Source organism: Delphinus delphis, chromosome 17 (assembly GCF_949987515.2).
Source record: "Delphinus delphis chromosome 17, mDelDel1.2, whole genome shotgun sequence".
In the NCBI taxonomy this organism is placed as follows: Eukaryota; Metazoa; Chordata; class Mammalia; order Artiodactyla; family Delphinidae; genus Delphinus; species Delphinus delphis.
Window position 1 is genome coordinate 60,029,961 of NC_082699.1, and position 18,934 is coordinate 60,048,894.

Consider the following 18,934-nt stretch of genomic DNA (forward strand, 5'->3'; position numbering starts at 1 on the left):
AGAATTATTTTTCAATAAATACTTAAGAGATAGTCATATCCACTTAGCAGAAAATGTCACATGTATGAGAGTGGGCTAAGGCTGGGTCAAATTGGATAAGAGAGAGATTTAGGGAGCTCTTCTGAGTCACCAGGCTGCAGAGAAAAGCCCGTCTTTCATTGAAGTTCATTGCCTGTGTACCACTCACAACACAGAATCAGGACATGTGGGCTCTGGTCCTTGCTGTCACTAGGTAGCATATTGAGTCACCTCTCCAGTGCTCAAAGCTCTCTTCCTCCTTGCATGCTCTTTGAAAGTTCCTTTCTCACTTCCAGATGTCTATAAAACAAGGATGAGTTAAAGTCTCCTGGATTTACGGTTTCCACTGACCTAAGCCAGGCACTTGAACATAATTCTGTGATGAGACTTTCTTCTAACCCAATGCTGGAAACACATTTATGAGATGCATGAGAGTTTAGGGGCAAAAAGAAAAAAAAAATTAAAGTGCTTCTTGTTTATTCAGCATAAGAGGACCCAATAATGTCTTTCTCTTCTTTATTCTCTCTTGCCTCTTCCAAGTAGAAGCAGTCTAATCTCAGAAGTCTCCATCTTTTATAATGGAGTTAAGGGATATATATATTTTTTCAGTTTGTAATTGCAATTTTATAATGATCAGAAGCTCAAAGCAGCATTTCCAGGGATAGAAATGTTCTTTTTAACAAGAAGCACGACTAAACTACAGATTCTACAGATATAAAAATTAAAATGAAAGAAAACAGTATTCACATTTGTTTCTGATTATTTTGTTTGCCAGATTCTCGTTCAAAACACTGTTTGGCTAAAAGTGGTATCAGGGTCCCAACGGTGAGATACACCCTCCGTTTACTTCTCAGCAATCCTCAAGTTCAATGGTGGGAATGTCAACATTATTACTTCTTCTTCAATAGAGAAGCTTCTGAAACGAGGTTTTCACAACCATGAAAAGAGCTTGTCTTGTGACTCCTGCCGAGCCAACGATACACTCATTCTTCCTTTGCCTTGAAACCAAAGCCTTTCCCCAGCCCTAAGCAGACGTGTGTCAGTGGTTGAATGTGTAATCGAACCCACCCCCGTGAAAAGCACTAGGTTACTATTATGGGTCAATACTTCCATCTCACTAATATGCTGGTAGATTGTTTGCATGGTTCCTTGTGTAAACTGAACACTTCTTAAGTACACTAGCGTTTTCTTGGTACTAACTTCCCGCAAGCCCGCAATGAAAAAGATGATCATCTTTATCTCAAACATAAAGTTTTCAGTTAGAACTGTCTACCTGGAGGTCACTATACTTCTTCTCATGCAGCAACATTTTAGAGATAAAAGTTCAAGTGGATCTGCAAATTCAAAATGGAAAACAATTTGCTCTGGCAAAGCTGAGTCATGAACTCGTCTTAGTTATGCTTGGCTATTTCTTGACATGGGGTAGAGTGACTTATGGTTTTTTCCATGAAGTCCGAGCTTTTCGAAACTGCAGGGCACCCCGCGTGACCGACGGCAATGCTGTCTGTGAAAGAGGAGCAGCAGCTTTGAAATATCCACAACCAACACAATTTTGATTAAAGAAAGAACTCTGGTTTTTAATAGTTTTGATCATTAAAAAAGTTTAAACCTGCATAGCAATCATTTCAAAAATAATTATTTAATGTTCCATAATTAAACTGTACACAACCTAGTCTTGGGACATAGAAGCCAGTGAGGTGAGTCTGGGGCAGTCCTGTGCAGTCCCACGAGTCAGGAGTAGAGTTTCCATTGGCCTTTTTATTTTCCTTTATATTCTTTTTTTTTGTCACTTTGATCATCTTAGTTTATTTGGATACTTGGCACAATCTAGCTCCGCTGCTGAGCGGATGTGCACGGGGAAGAGAGAGCCGCTGACCCCATCCTCTGGCCCTTCTTGCTCCCCTCCCCCGACTCGGCCAGGTTCCTCAAAGTCGCTCGATGTCTCGGTATTTCTTCCGCAGAATAGAGACCTGGTCTTTAAAGAGGACGGGGTCGAGCCTCATCTGAGAGTGGATCAGCGGCATGTAGCCAAACCAGCTGGCAAACGTATTCATGCAGCTCTGTCGCTGGGCAAAGTGGTCAGGGTCAGCCCAGCGGGAAGCCCGAGAGGTCTGGGGAAAGGGAGAGAAAGAAGGAAGACGATGAGACAGGTGCCAGGTGAGATGGACACACGGCCGAAAACGAAGTCAGGCTTAACGGGCATGCAGTAGGGCTCAGGGTCTGGCCTGGCCACCACGCGGCCCCGTCCACGTGCCTGGTGAAGACGCAAGCATGGGTCCGGATTTTCAGCCTCGCCGGAAGATTTTCCCGAGACCTGCCATGTTTCCCAACGCCCCAAACATACAAAGATCCATAGGGACTGACACATTCTCTGGTCCATGAAACTGCTGTGGTCACTAAACATAAAACTTTTCTTCGCACTTGGGAGCAAATGCGATGACTAATAATGTATTTATGGTTTCACAGATAATTTTCTGAAACCCTCCTGTTAATTTGGTTGATTCTGGGTAAGAAGAAAGATGGCTGCCGTCTCTTCAGCTCTCCATGTTGACCCTAAGGTTGGTTAAATATTTTTAGACCATTTAAATGACTGACATTGATTTAAAAGAATGCCTTAAGTGACTTGATTGCTGAAATTTAAATAGATCAACTAAGCATAATGTCTTTAAAATCGTGTTTTTATGAAACAAGGAAAAGGTGGGCTGCCCAATTATGTCGAAAAAAACCCACAAACTCATTTATGTCAATAGGCCACTGTTGAATGGTGTATATATATGTATGTATGTATGTATGTATGTATGTATGTATGTATGTATGTGTGTGTGTGTGTGTGTGTGTGTGTAATGTGTTTGCATCCTCATGCATTGTTAGAAAATACTTTCATAGGAAGGTACATTTTGCTGTGAGAATCACTGAGTCACTTTAAAACCACAAGTGTCAACATGCTTGAAAGAAAGCATCGAAGGTAAATACAAATGTCAAGTTATCTCGGAGCAGCAGAACAACAAACAAAACACTCTTTGTAAAGTGCTTTCATGAGCTCATTTGAGCTTCGCAGCAACCTGGTCGAGTTATCTACCCAGGTAATAACATCTCCGCCGTACAGATGAGGAAGCAGGTTCAAGGAAGTTAAAATTGTTTGTTCAGGGCTAGAAAGGGGCAGAACTCAGGTTTCATTCTTTACCTTTTGTACCAGAGGAACTCTGCTTGGTAAATCAGAGAGAGCATCAAATTAAGCTGACCAGTTGAGTCCATATCAGAGCCGGAAGTCCCAAAGGTACCTCCATTTTTCTCCTAATTTGGGATGAGCTTGCAGGCCATTTCTGATTGGTCCACTTATTCCCAAAGGGCTAGACCCACTACATCCCGGTGAGTGTTCACATCCTCAAAGGGAAACACTGTCAAGAGCCTAAGCTCATTCTTATTCTCTTACAAATGAAAAAAAAAAAAAAGAGTCCAAGTGAATCATTCAAGTCTCTTTTTTGCCTCTTGATTTTAACATTTATTTTGGGTCAACCAACATATTACAGAAGATATCTTTCCTGTGTTATAAAGGCGTAATTTTAGAGCACGATATCCATTTACTTCACCAGTCACACAAACATTCAATAAACTAGTGTATATGATGGGAAAAAGGGGGCAAATATAGCACATATCTAGCTAGATACGTCTAGTTAGACCTAAGCCTAAATTTAGATTTGTTCCAAAAGATGTGTAAAGTCACTAGAAATATTGGTTTGGTAGAATTAGGCAAATCTATGAAAAGAGTAAAAAACCAACCCCTAAGAAACCATACGTTATGAGTTCCACCCCTAATTTGTGTATAACCTCAGGGGAGTCCAGAGGACTCTGAGTTAACAACATTAAAGGAATGGTGTATCTTTAAATGAGATCATAAATATGACTATGCATGGGTACTCAATACATTTTGCTTGAATTTGCAAAGTCTTTCAGTCTTAAAAATGACAAATTCTTGTAAATCCTCTCGCCTGTCCTTTTAGTAGTTAGAGGGAAATAGAATTTTCTACTGGATTCTTTGCTTTGTCCAGTACCTAGTACCTAGACCAATGCCTGATAACCTGTACATATTTGGTAAATATTAAATTATTAAATTTTATAAACTTAAAATCCTGTAAATTTTTTGCTTTTACTAAATTCAGTGAATGAAAAACCATCAATTGTGTTAACATGAGGCCTGGTTACATTTTCCTCTGCAAAAGCTGGATTTATACGTGATTTTCAATAACTGTTAGAACAAGGTACACGGAAAACCCCCCAGATTGAACTGATATAACTACATAAGTATGTCCTTTTAGGCTGACTCAAATCCTGCTGGATTCTCCATGATTTCACTTGGGTAGATCTAAATGGTCTAATGGTTTTTGATTTCGTACATAGAGTATTGGGCTCTGTCCAAGATGAATAAAAGGACGCTGAGCTGTAGAAGAATAAATAGTGGAAGAAACAGAGGCCGGGATTCAATTCCAAGTTGTCTCTAATCCTGGGTGACTTCTGGCAAGATGCTTAAATTCTCTGGGTCCTAGTTTTCTTACTTGTAAAAAGAGAAAGATTATATTTTGCTGAAAGTATCTTTAGTAGTAATCGTTTGTGACCCAACACTGTATTTTACTTTGGCAAATGCTTTCATACGTCTGACCTCAACGCTGTGAGGTAGATTTCACCATTTCCATTTTAAAGACGAGACAATTGAGTTTTGGAAGGTAACTGACTTGCCTACAGCAACCAAGTGCTGGCTCTAGAACTGAAAACCAAGTACTATGACTCCTCATCTGCCTCCACAATGTGCATCCGACTCAAGAGCAGCCATTAGGAGGCTGTGTTGAGAGCATTACTAGCCACTCAATAAAACACCTAAAATAAACTTGCATAAATTCTCTTTAGGTCTTTAACTCTGGAGAAGAGACGTCTTTCTTATGCCACCTGGTAGGTCACATGAGCGCTTTTATTTCTTTATTCAACTTTTTTGAAGTAAAAATGTTGTGTTAGTTTCAGGTGTACAGCAAAGTGATTCAGTTATACAGATATATATTCTTTTTTAGATTCTTTTCCATTATAGGTTATTACAAGATACTGAGTATTGGTCACTGTGCTAGACAGTAGGTCCTTGTTATTTACCTATTTTATATATAGTAGTGTGTATCTGTTAATCCTAAACTCCTGATTTATCTCTCCCCACACCCACTATCCCCTTTGGTAACCACAGTTTGTTTTCTATGTCTGTGAGTCTACTTCTGTTTTGTAAATAAGTTCATTTGTATCATTTTTTAAGATTCCACATATAAGCAATATTATATGATATTTGTCTTTCTCTGTGTGACTTACTTCACTTAGTATGATAATCCCTAGGTCCATCCATGTTGCTGCAAATGGCATTATTTCATTCATTTTCATGGCTAATATTCCATTGCATATATATATATATATATATATATATATATATATATATATATATAATGTCACATCTTCTTTATCCATTCATCTGTCGATGGACACTTAGGTTGCTTGCATGTCTTGGCTTTTGTAAACAGTGCTGCTATGAACATTGGGGTACATGGGTATTGTCGATTTAGAGTTTTCTCTGGATGTATGCCCAGGAATGAGACTGCTGGATCATATGGTAACTCTATTTTTAGTTTTTTAAGGAACCTCCATACTTTTCTCCATAGTGGCTGCACCAATTTAGACAGCTTTTATACTCTTGACATAAAGATACTCTTGACTTACATCTTCCCAATTACCCACGCCCAAACATACACTCCCTCAGAGCTTTTGCATGTGGTTTGTTTCCTGATATCTTCTCATTATGCTTCCTAGAGGAACAGTGAGTCCTCATTACCTCAGACTGAGTCACCAGTGAGCAAAGCAAGGGGGGAGAGTTCTCCTTCTCTTACCTGTCCCATCATTGTCTCCTTATACTGTTTCTTCTGGGTCACTTTGATTGGAGGCAATTTTGTCACAGCAGACACCAGGAAATTCATGAGTATGTCCTCACAGTTGGCCAGCTGGTCCACCATGTTCTTCAGGCTGGTTGGCAGGTAATGGGTGTAAAGGTAGTGATAATATCTGTACAAACCAAAGACAGGTTTCAGCAGGGGCCATCATTATAAAATAACAGGTGGTCTTCTTTGTCAGAAACCACATACTCATTCTTTGAATCCCTAAACATATCATGGTTGATGATGATGATGATGACAATTGTCATTTATATGGTACATACTATATACCAGGTAATGTTCTAAAGTACTTTACAAGAAATGCCTCATCTAATCCTTAGAAGAAACCTATGATGTAGGTACTACAGATAAGGAAACAAGGTACAGAGAAACACACAGATGGAGCTATTGCTTGCCCAGGCTAACTTTAATATCAGGCTGGTTGGTTAGAAACCGAATACTTAGATGTCAGGAGAAGTTACTTACATGTGATCCACATATCATTACAAGTTGCTTTACAATTTTAATTATTGGTTTAATCAGAACTGTATTCAATACTATTCCATAACTCTGAGTTCAACAGTATAACCATTCCATTTTTTCTGGCCTGTAAGCCATGTGTTTCAACACTGTTAGAGCAAAACCCCAATCAATCTGGTGGTCAATCATTATGGAGAACCCACAATTTATTTGAATTATTTCTCACCCTAGTATTTTTTTTGGAGGAATATATAGCATATGTTTATTGGAAAAATCATTTGAATGAATTTGATTCACTGAATGGTGGTGGCGGGAAGAAAGAGGTGGAGTCTTGAGATCAAAATTCAGTCACCCTAAATGCTTATACCTTGTGCATTTCCAACTCCATCCTTGAGATGACAGGATTCTCTATTTTTTTACTAAAAAAGACCAGGTTAAGATTGGTGTGTTCACCTTACTAAGGAGGGGATTTCAATAATGATTGAGTCAGGACCATCAGCCTTCTGCACTCATGAATTTGGCCATCTTACCTGAGTCTCCTAGCTTTAAAGACCAAATCTATGCAAACAGCTCCCAAATTTATATCTCCATCCCTGACTTTTTCAACACACTCTTTTAAATGTCCCTACATGCCCAAGACTGAACTCCTATATTTTCCCTAATACCTATTCCATCTACGCCTTTCCCCAACTCTGTTGCTGGCTTACTACTCTACACTTCTAGCTCTTCAGGTCAAAAACCCTAAGAGTCATCAAACTCTGTACCCAATCTGTCAGGACATCATGCTGGAGCATCTTCAGAATATGCCCACAATCTGATCACTACCTTCCCACGTCTGTTGCTCACTTCCTGACCCAGGCGCCATCATCTCTTGCCTAGATAATGTCAGTCACCTCCTAATAAGTCTCCCTGCTTCTCCCCTGCCCCCCTTATAGTCTATCTTCACCACAGCCTTCACAGTAGATGCCTAAAACATAAGAAGGATTGCTCTGCTCACACCCCTGCACCGGCTCCCCACGTAACTTAGAAGACTGTCAAGTCCTCATGATGGAAAGTAGGGTCCTGCATCTGGGATCCCATGACCTCTCTCACCTGCTTGCCCCTCACTCCACTCTGGTCACATCGGTCTTCTGGATATTCCTCCAGCATCCTGTCTCAAGGCATCCTTTCACACTGTTCCCCACGCCAGAGCACTCCTCCTACAGGTGTTCTCCTGGCTGACTTCCTTTCTCCTTTCAAGTCTCCACTCAAATCTCATCCGTTCAGTGAGGATCACCCCCAACCTGCCCCTTCTCCACCTTTGCCCTGCTCTGCTTTGTCTTATCTCCTAAGAGATATATATTTTAATTTATTTATTTTTATTTTATTTATTTTTGGCTGTGTTGGGTCTTCGTTGCTGCACGCGGGCTTTCTCTAGTTGCAGCGAGTGGGAGCTACTCTTCATTGAGGAGCACGGGCTCTAGGCACGCACGCTTCAGTAGTTGTGGCAGGCGGGCTTCGGTAGTTGTGGTTCGTGGGCTCTAGAGCGCAGGCTCAGTAGTTGCAGCGCACGGACTTAGTTGCTCCACTCCATGTGGGATCTTCCCGGACCAGGGCTCAAACCCGTGTCCCCTGAATGGGCAGGCGGATTTTTTTTTTTTTTCGGTACGCGGGCCTCTCACTGTTGTGGCCTCTCCCGTTGTGGAGCACAGGCTCCAGATGTGCAGGCTCAGCGGCCGGCCGTGGCTCACGGGCCCAGCCGCTCCGCGGCATGTGGGATCTTCCCAGGCCGGGGCACGAACCCGCGTCCCCTGCGTCGGCAGGCGGACTCTCAACCACTGTGCCACCAGGGAAGCCCGGCAGGCGGATTCTTAACCACTGAGCCACCAGGGAAGCCTCTCTCTTAATATATTATAGAATTATTATGTATATTGCCTCTCCCCTTGTTAGAATACAAAACCTGTATGGGCAGAAAATTTTTTTCCTATTTTACTCAGCAGTAAATCCTAAGCACCTAGAACAGTGCTGGAGGTGCTCAATTAAGCGTTTACTTTGTTGTTCTTCTACACATTCAGTTACTCAATACACCCTGAGCACGTCTCCACACCTCAGAGTCGCTGAATATGCTGCTCTACCATAGTTTCTAAAGATGCCATAAGCCAAGAGGTTTTACTGATTTCAAAGATACACGTTGGCCACATCAACAGAATTGAAATGGGGATTTTCCAAACTAATTTCCATTAAGGTTGTTAACAAGATTTGGCCCAAGTTCCCATCTCTGCAGCAGCCAGAAACTCATATAAAAAGCAATATAAGTCGTCCAAACTCCTCACTTGTGGTAAAGAGCAGCTCCCGTCAACACCATGGAGTAGTCGTTCGTCCACTTGGACGTGTAGCCCCACCGCTCTTTCGAGTTGTCCCAGAAATGGCTGCGTGCAGGGTACCCTACGATCCTCTCGGGGAAGCTCTGCCACACGGTGAACGCAAAATCCACCTGCAGGCAGAACACAAGCCAAACAAGCAATCAACGGTGTTAACAAATGTCAACAAAACATCCCCTTCCCCCTGCTAATTCGTAATGTGAAATCCCGGGACTGTTGCGAAACATTAATTCCATGTCTTCATCAGCAAATTAAACTGACTGCTTGACATTTGGCCCCGTAATTATGCACATGTTAATGTTTTCTGTTAAAGAAACTTCAGATTAGTGTGGAAATGAAAGAAGGAAAAAAATACATTGGTGGATATGTCCTTTAGAAATCCAGTCTACTCAAGCTAAAAAGTCAAAAAATCAGTTGCTTCCCCCCACCAACCTCCAAAAGATAAGTGACCGCTGATTGATGGCAGGCAGAAACGCATCTGTTTTATAAACAGGAGCAGATTTTCTATATACATCTACAGTATGAATACAGAGCATACACCATCACCAGCACACAGCAAAGCCAGAGTGACTAACATCAAAGCATCCACTTAAAAGCCAGAGAAAAGATGTTTAAAAAGCACACGGGTTCTAACAGGAATACAAAGCAGATATCATCAAGAACAGTCATTCAGGCCTCTCAGGTGTGAAGATGCTCAGTGCGAGGAAATTCGGAAAACACATCCACATTGAAGAATCACTAGGAATAAGTGGGGACAGGCCAAGATTATTTTTAAAGGAAAGGCAGTGAAATGACCTCCTAGTGCTCAAAATAACCCAAAGCAAGTACTTCTGAACCTGCTACAAACTAACATGTGTAATTAACAAATAGTCTGTTTTCAAATGTATAAACTCATTTTTGACTTCTATGATTTTTGATGAATGACACATAAAACAACATACAGAAAGTAAAAACAAAACAACCCCCCCCCCAAAAAAAAACCAGTAACAGCAAACCATCATATAATGGTCATAATTGTGTAATGCTTATAATACAACAGGCATGGTTGTAAGAACTTACACATTTTAACTCATTTCATCCTCACAGTAGCCCTGTGAAGTAGGTAATTTTAGAGTGTCCAGTTTACAGAGAGGGAAGCTAAGGATATGGAGGTTCAAATAACTTTTCTGAGTTAGTAAGTGGCAGAGCCGAGATTTGAACCCAAGCCATCTGGTTTCAGATTTGGTGTGTACTGTTATCAGCGCTTCCCTTCTAGCTCTGTGGCTACAGTGTTGAAAACAATTTATCTTATACAGGTTACACGTGCACCCAACAACCTTTGCCCTGTCTCTTCTTGATAAGCAATGCATACGGAATTTTCATTTATTCCACAGATATTTCAAGTCTTGGCACTGTGATGGTGGCTGGATGGCTGAGTGATGTTGGCAAGTCCAGTTCCTGACCTCCCAGGGGTTCAAAAGCAGAGCAAATAACTGTGCACAATAGCCCAAAGGTGGAAACAACCCAAACGCCATCAACTCATCAATAAATAAACCAAACGTGGTATATCCATTCAATGGAATATTATTCAGCTATAGAAAGGAATGAAACACTGATGCGTATGCATGCCACGACATGGACAGACCTTGAAAACATTATGCTGAGTGAAAGAAGCCACACACAAAAGGCCCCATACTGTATGATTCCACTTCCAAGAAGTGTGCAGAATACACAAATCCACAGACGTGGAAAACAGGTTGGTGGTTCCAAAGGACAGGGACTGACTGATGAATGGATACAGGGTTTCCTTTTAGGGTAATGAAAATGTTTCAGAATGAAGTAGAGGTAATAAGCATACAACACTGTGAAGGTATTAAACGCCACTGAATCCTACATTTGAAGATGGTTCATTTTATGCTATGTGAATTTTACCTCAATTACAAGACAAAGCAAATAAGCCTAGATCAGTATTTCCCAAGCTTTCACCATATGCATAACCATCATCGCTCCTTTTCCCACATTCCCACCACATATTCGATAACTTAGTTAATATTTTTCTTTAAACGGCATACTCTTTTTTTTTTTTTTTAAGCCTCATCCTAGGTAAACATGTCAGTGAAATCCTAGGTTTGGGAAACACTGGCCTGGGTGATCCGTAAGGGTCCTTTTATCTCTGAATTCTTGGGGCTTAGTTAGAAGACATGATTTTTGTAAACAGCCATGAATTTAAATTTTTATGGAGATTTAGTTTGGTGCCCTGACTCAAGATAAGAAAGCCTTAACAATATAGGTTTTTCCCCAAAGCTATAATACCTGGGGGGAAAAAAAGTAGGGTGTTGGGACACACATTAAGGAAGCGTGGTGGGGTAAGGGGCGTCTCAAAGTTAAAAGATAGCAGGGGAGTGAACAGTATTTGCCAAAAAACTGAAAGCAGGTCATGATAACCTGCACATCATCACTGGCGTTCAATACTAATGGTGCCAACTGATGGGATAGTACATTATGCAGCCCGGCGTCAAAGAATCAGCCTGGCTGTCAGCACTCTGGCGTTTTCCATTATCCTCTGAAAAGGAGACGCATACACCGATGGGGCGTTTTCATCACATGAATTCCTTACTATCTCAAAGCCATTTCAAGTCATTTCAAAGCAACTCAAAAGTAAATTCCAATAAAACTATGATTCTTGTGATAGTTCTGCTTTCACACAGCTCATTAACACATCAAAGGAGGCAAAGGTCAGCTTATGGCCTCTTAAAAACTAACATCGGTTTTCTTTTGAGAATTTGAAGCAACCCAGATAAATGTAAGTAACTATAAACCAACTCTATCTAATACCCTTTGTAGGACACTGTTTAAAAATCTATCCTTAATACTACAGAGAGGCATTTAAACAAGCCAAGAATCCTTAGAAAGGAAATAAAATGAACCAACATCTATTCATCTAAAAAAAAGAGAAACCCTCGTCCTCCACGATGTCAGGCAACACGACTGCTCCACTGTTCAGCCGGAAAAGTAAACAAACCAGACGGCCAGCCTCTTAAATTTCCATCTCATGCTCAACCCATGCTGACTTCTAATTGCTCCACATACAGCACAAGTTCTTCCCAGCATGCACTGAGAGGCTGGAATTGCTATTCTTTGAAAAGAAATTCACCAGCACGTGGCTACATCACAGCAGCTGAAAGTTATTTCACCGTGGGACAGAGAGAAACAAATCCGAGTGTGAGATCAATTGCTCTGTGCCCAGCGGAAGATGAGAGATCAATCAATACTTCAGGTCATGGGGTAACGATTCAGGTCTATGCTGCAGTCTTGACTATACGTCTCACGTGGCAACGTGCTGCCTTTCCTCTGTTTGCTCTCCGAGATCCACTCTCCGCTCTTCTTGCCATGCCCTACGCCGGAACTCTGTGGACTGCATAACCTGGTCCTCCTTGCCAGCTGGTGGCTGATTGGCTTAGGTCAATGCGCGTTGCTGGCAGGAAAATGGAGGTGGGACAGAGAGAGGACAGTATTTCTCCCCGGCTTCCCACCCCAGCTTTGGCCCCAGAGTTCCGGTAGGTGCCACACCCCTCCATGGTCATAGCTCTTGTAGGGCAGCCTCTTCTCCCTAGTTCCCCCTCTCAGGGACACCAGAAACACTGTTTCCTGCCTTCACTTCTTCAGGCCTAGAAGTAGGAGCTGCTTCCAGCTCGTGCCACTCCCCAGGTGCCTCTCCCTCTCCTGTGTCGTCCTTTAACCCCACTCACCTCCCTAAGTCGTACTAAATCCCTTCATTTGAGTCACCTGATTTGAATTGTTTGCTGCCAGGACTCTGGCGGCTACAGGCAGGAACTGTGCAATCAAAGTACCTGGCAGAGACCAGAACAAAGACATCCCTCAATAAATACCTGTTGAATGAATTTGTTCCAGGGATGCCAGCCTCCCTTGCAGGAAGCAGGAGAAAAAACGCAGGCTGGAGTGACCCGTTCCTTGTATTCCATTGCAGTCATTCTCTTTGAACATTAAGCATCTCTCCCCTTCCCCCCACCGCTGCTTTCTCCTGCCGACTCACACATGACAAAACTGGCTGTGTGCTCACACTTTAATCTGCACAGCACGCATCCCTCCAACATCACTCATTCACCAAGTATTTATAGAGCTTTGGCTGCATAGAAAGCCTTTGACCAAGGTGAGGTGCAGGACATGTTGTCCTGGGGTGATATTGGTTGCCCTTACACAGAACGTCTGCTGAACTCCATCTGATGGAGACTTGAAGCATCCACGGAATTTGAAGAGACACAGAGACTGCTAGCCCAAGTCACCATGAGTCCTGGCTATGTGGGCAGCGGGCCGTTAGAATCAGACTGCCAACCAGGAAAACGCCTGCTGGTAAGCGTCGACATTTAAATCGAAAAGAAAATGATTACGAATAAAAAGGAATAAAAGAAGGGGAACAGGATAAGTAGCTAAGTCTCCAAGCTTTTTAGCAGCTACCATGAATAATGTATTTGCGATCTACTACATTTTTGTGTAACTGTCTTTGGTCCCCTCTACGGTTTTAAGTGCGGTTTCAGAGATCAATACTCATTCGAGTTGTAAAAATTGGTTTTCCAGCATAGCTATCTTTCCTCTTCTCTCCCTCTCCCTCACACATTGCTCTGTGCAATCTTATTTTGGGGCACAAATACCTGAACATCTGAAATAGCAGGGATCTCCATCTCAGCCTTCAAGTGAAACCGTTTGCTCTCGTGTGGGTTGAAGAAAATGCACACTTCCAACCCAGATGGAAAAGCTGCCTTTAGAACCCAGAATAGTGTGTTCCCCAACAGAGTCAACACACGCCCACACAGGCGTTAGAAGAATCAGGAAAGATGGGCTCCCGGAGCGTGGTTTCAAGAAAATGCTAAACAGGTGCCCCTGCCCGCCTCCCCTGGGTCCCTCTGCACACCTGCCTGCACCTGCACTGTTTAAAAACAAACAAACAAACAAACAAAAGGAGGGAGGGATGAGGTGAGGTGCAGCCTCGCAAATGAGGAACCGATTAGCAGAGGAAACAAAGGGGAAAATGCCCTCATCAGGGCGCCAGGTGGCGGCAAGGTGCTCACAGGAACCGGGTGGATTCAAACCAACTCTGCAGGAAGTTTTGAAAAACGTTTTGGGCTTGGCCAAGGCAAGGGCAAAAGAGGCGCCGGCACCTTGGGGTTTGAGGCGACTGCCCGCAAGGCACTCCGCCCCTCCTTGGTGAGGCTGCTTACCTCCGTGGTTGAAAGCACAGTGTCCTCGTCAAGGCTGAGCACGGCGTCTGTGATGATGTTGTCATAGGGCAGAAAACGGCTGCTCATAACCTGGGAGGTGGGGGAGAGCAGGCAGGAGGGAAGGAATTGGGGAAAAGAGAGGTGAATGGACAGTCTTGTTTTCAGGAAAATTTCCCCCATCGTCAACTTCACAAAGGACGCTCCACCACCATGTCACCTCTCAACATAGAAGGCTTCCCTTTCCCATCCGTGGAGATTCATTTGGTCCCACCATTACTGGGCACCTACTGTGTACAGACACCTTGCTAGTCGAAGGGAGTACAGAGGTGAGTAAGATACATGCTCTGTCTTGGAGGAGTTCATAGTCTGCAGGGAGACCAAGATGACCAAGAGAACAAGACGCGAATGATTGGTCCTCGCCTGATACGAGAGATGCCGGGAGACCAGAGGATGCAGCCACCGGCTGCTTGGAAGAGCAATGAAAGCCTCAGAGTCACATTGAATCAGGACCTTGATGGCCAGGAATCCACCAGGGATAAACAGAAATGAGGCCCAACAGAAAGAGGGCTCAGTAGATGCAAAGGCACAGAGGGGAGAGCCAGCACTCTGAGGCCAGGGAAGAGTGGATGGACGGAGCAGTGATTCCAAGTGTGCGACACACACCACTGGAAGGCCAGGTCCTTTTAGGAGGTGCAGAGACAAACATCTAAAAATTCTACTCTTTATTAATTTTAGCTCAGAGAAGCAAAAATATATACACATATATATTAGTAGCTATAGCAATAAAAGGTACTAGTAGAATTATTCAAAAATAGTTTCATTAAAGTGAAAAGTAAGCTGATTTAAAGAAAAATACTAAACAATAGAACACGTGGTCCATGGATTTAGGAACATTGTGAAGGTAGTATGAAGTTTGGGCAACACCAGGATAAGGCATGGTGAGGTGTGTGTGTGTGTGTGTGTGTGTGTGTGTGTGTGTGTGTGTGTGTGTGTGTGTGTGTGTGTGTGTGTGTGTGTGTGTGTGTGTGTGTGTGTGTGTGTGTGTGTGTGTGTGTGTGTGGTGTGAGGGTCTGGGGGGTGAGGGGATCAGTTGACTACCCTATGACAGTCCCAGCATGAACTTCTGTGTTGAAGTTTCTGTAGAATACCTAATAAGAATGATGATATAAGAATAACTAACATTTTGTAAAACATTTACTCTGTGTCAGGGAATGTTCCAAGTTCTTATTTATTTACTTAGGCTGTGCCGGGTCTTAGTTGCAGCACGCAGGATCTTCATTTGAGACATGCGGGATCTAGTTCCCCGACCAGGGATCGCACCTGGGCCCCCTGTATTGGGAGCGCGGAGTCCTACCCACTGGACCACCAGGGGAGTCCCGGAAATGTTCCAAGTTCTTTATGTACATCATCTCATTTCATCTGTATAACAAACCCGTTTTATAGGTGAGAAAACTAAGGTACAGAAAGGTTGTGTCTTGCTTAGGACGGACCCACCATCGTACCATCCCAGATGGTGTGCTTCTATAGAGCACCTCAGCCCTATGCTGTACCTGTCTCGGGGTTGAAAGGACCTCAGAAGTGAATGTGGGCACCCATGGCAATCTCACATTCACCACTTCCTCTGGAAGGTATGTTAACTGTCGTGCCATCCTCTCTCAATTCCTACGCGGAGACTGAGAGAGGAGACACTTGCCATCAACTTTCAAGGCACAAAGGCCAGGGAATGAAGCAGTTGGATGCTAGAGACAAAGGGAAGAGGGAGGCACTTAGCCCGGCTGCCACGGCTCACAAATCTAAGGACCCCTCCCCACACCCCCCAAAGAAGCCCAAGCTATATTTACATCAGGGAGCCAGCTCATCTGCGAGCCTCATCTCAGATTTGGTTTACATGCCGCAGAAGCTACTGGAGGGCTCACGTCATTAAAGGATGGAAAATGCCCACTAGAACCCATCTGTGGGAGCTCAAGGGATATACCTACACTCCAGGCTCTGCTCCTACACATCTGCCACCTGGGTCCAGTGTTTCTGTCTCTTTCTCAGTCTTCCAAAATAAAATACAAAAGCGATCAGCAATCCCGCATACACAGGGCTCAGAAATCTCAGCCTGAAGCAATTCTCCTGACACTGTTTACATGTCCACTAACTAAGGCAGAAGTTATTAGTTGCCAGCTTAGGGATGCCCTGACCTTTCCCTTGTTAAGCCTACAGGGGAGAGCTGCAGTGACAAGGCCTATAAATTCAAAATAGAATTTTCCAACCAAAGCAGCAAACACATCAATTTTAAACTCAAGGCTAGACATGGAAATTTAAAATGCGGGAGGAGGAGGATATATGACTTCTTTCGCCGTTATGGGCCCAACCACTGGGTTTAAAAGGATCCATTTCCTTTTTCTGAACTTGCTCCATCAATAAGAGTTAAGAGCCCATAAGTCAGCCACTTCTAAATCTAGTGTAGAAACCAGAGGCTCTCTTTCAAATACCCTGCCTCAGCTACGTTCCAAAAGTTCAGTGGATTAGCATGAAAGGAGCCAACGTCCTTACAAAGTCAATCCTGAGGGAGCTGGGTTTTCCTTGTTAGCTCATTTAAGAGCTACTTAGCTACCATGTAACAGCCCAAACCCTTCTAGAATGAACAAACACAACTAGGAAATGACCTAGGCTCAAGAAGTTCCCTGTCTAGTAGGGAAGATAAGAAAGGTTCATAAGTAATAATACAAAGCACCATGAGAGGTGACGTTTTTCAAGCACCTGCCATGTGCGTCCACACTCCTAAGCAGCAATACGTTTACATGGACAGGAGCAAACCCTTTGATCCTTTTAGCTGACCTGTTAGGTGTTATGACTTCTTCCACTTACTGAAGGAGGGACGGAGGCACACAGAATTAAACAACTTGTCTTAGGTCACATAGAGGAAGTCTGACCCCAAAGCCCGTAATACAAACCATCACTTTACAATGCCCCCCGCCCAGAAGAGGAGCTGACATTTACTGAATCCTGAGTGTAGACCAGGTACAGGGCTGAGCACCTGTAATGCAGTATCTCATTCCATCATCAAAATGGGCCCAAGTCTTAGCCCAGGTGCCCTAGAATACAGTCTAAAGCAAGACTTAAGTGCAAATGCTTTACCAGGCGGCGCGGTCCCGACGAGGGAGAAGGAACCACGTGACCGACTGGATTCAGTGGCCAAGGTGAAGTCTAGGACTCAACAAATGGCCAGAAGCCCAGACATAAATACGGCTGCAAGAATGGGAGGTATCTTATAAGACACATCTGATAAATCCTACAAGAAAGGTACTATGATTATCATCTTCATCTTAGAAATAAAGAAACTGGGACTACTAGCTGGGAGTGAGAGTATAAAATCACTCAATGAGTCTGTGCATAAAAATGCAATACTAACCATAGGAGTCAGAATGGATCCTATTTGAATATCCTGACATATTCACAGAGAGGCTTATCTACCAGAAGGAGATCTAGTCACCCATGGAAGCATAAAAAAACAAAGAATTTCCAAGTGCAAAGTGAAGAGAACCCATCTGAGGACTGTTCGGGGCTTCAGGCATTGGAACTGGGGAGACAGATACATGGGGTTATAGGCAGGAGATTTTTCTGTGCCAGTCCCTTTTGTGAAACCATACCTATTGGTGAGATGAATTCATAAGGGTAAGTAAGACCGATGCCAAGAGGCATGTGATTATTCTCATTAAGTGCTTACCAATCAGCTCTCTGATAACCACACTGCTTGACTCCAGTCCTATGAAGGCTGTGACGGTATCTGTCACATTCACCACTGTGTTTCCTCATGTTGCCCAGCACACAGTAGGCAGCCTACACCGAAACTCAATAGATAATGCACGGATCACCTTGTCCACGCACGTGACAGTTACAGTTCTCAGTGCATCCTGCTGAACTATATGAAATGGCCACTTGTAGCCACCCAAATGATGATTTCAAACGGTGCAGCCTAATACCTTGGTCGTTCTTATTCTGGCTCAAAGAGGGTTTACTTAGTGTGAGACAATCTCTCATGACCTAACTCTCTGGGGACTGACAGAGGAAGTCTCTTAGATGACAATTGCAGTGTCATTTAATAGAGACTAATTTCCTCACAATGGATAAGATCTCTAAGAAAACCACCAGCAGAAGCTTGAGAAAAAAGAATTCACCTCTGGCAGCAAAGAGTGGAAGATATTTCAAAGAGGAGGGAGCATGTGAACCAGGGCTTAAAGAATATATGGGAATTTCAATAACAGAAACGAACAGCTGAGGAAGGATGTCAAGACTTACAGCAAATGGGAAAGACAACACTTAGGGGTAGGAAGGGACACAGTGCTGTTAACTGTGACTGATGAAATCTGTAGAGGAAAAGCAATGAGAGAGAAGATTGGGAAGGCCAGCTAAGGCCAGATTATACACGGCCTCTGATGTTAATTGAAAGCATTAGCAAAAAGACTCCCTTAAGGGCCATGAGATGATTAAGAAGATCATTCCGTTCTAGGCAAAATGAACTGGAGAAGGGAAGCAGGGGCCAGCTAGGCAGCCAGCACCCCTGAGAGTCTCTGATGGACACCTCAAAACAAAAGTAAGGTGGAAATGTCCTTTTTAAGATAAATGTTACGAAGAACCACTACTCTCAAAGACACAACTAACTCAGATTAATCAGCTAAGCAAACCTCATGCACCACCACCACCATCAGCAACCTCATGATTATCTTCATCACGTCCAGAAAGGTTACCATTGCCAGGCCCTGAATTTATTTACTCCTCAGAGTACCCCATGTGGTATGTGTTATTATTCCCATTTTGTAGATGAGGAAACTGAGGCTCAGAGAAGGAAGGTATAGTCAGGGTCACATATCTCCTGAAGAGTTAGTATTAGGACCCAATTCAAAAGCCTACGGCTGTC

The 18,934-nt window shown here is 43.2% G+C and overlaps 1 protein-coding gene across 1 annotated transcript in view; it reads right to left on the reverse strand.

Moving 5' to 3' along the window:
* Nucleotides 1-1,794: 1,794 nt before the first annotated feature.
* The window catches only part of EXT1 (exostosin glycosyltransferase 1), a 291,933-nt gene continuing 274,793 nt past the window's right edge, over nucleotides 1,795-18,934 (reverse strand). Inside the window, exons 8-11 of the mRNA XM_059995092.2 lie at nucleotides 14,029-14,118; nucleotides 8,765-8,925; nucleotides 5,931-6,102; nucleotides 1,795-2,129 (exon numbers count right to left, since the gene is read on the reverse strand). Coding sequence (XP_059851075.1) covers nucleotides 1,944-2,129; nucleotides 5,931-6,102; nucleotides 8,765-8,925; nucleotides 14,029-14,118 — 609 coding nt within the window. The 3' untranslated portion in view covers nucleotides 1,795-1,943. The remainder of the gene's footprint in view (nucleotides 2,130-5,930; nucleotides 6,103-8,764; nucleotides 8,926-14,028; nucleotides 14,119-18,934) is intronic.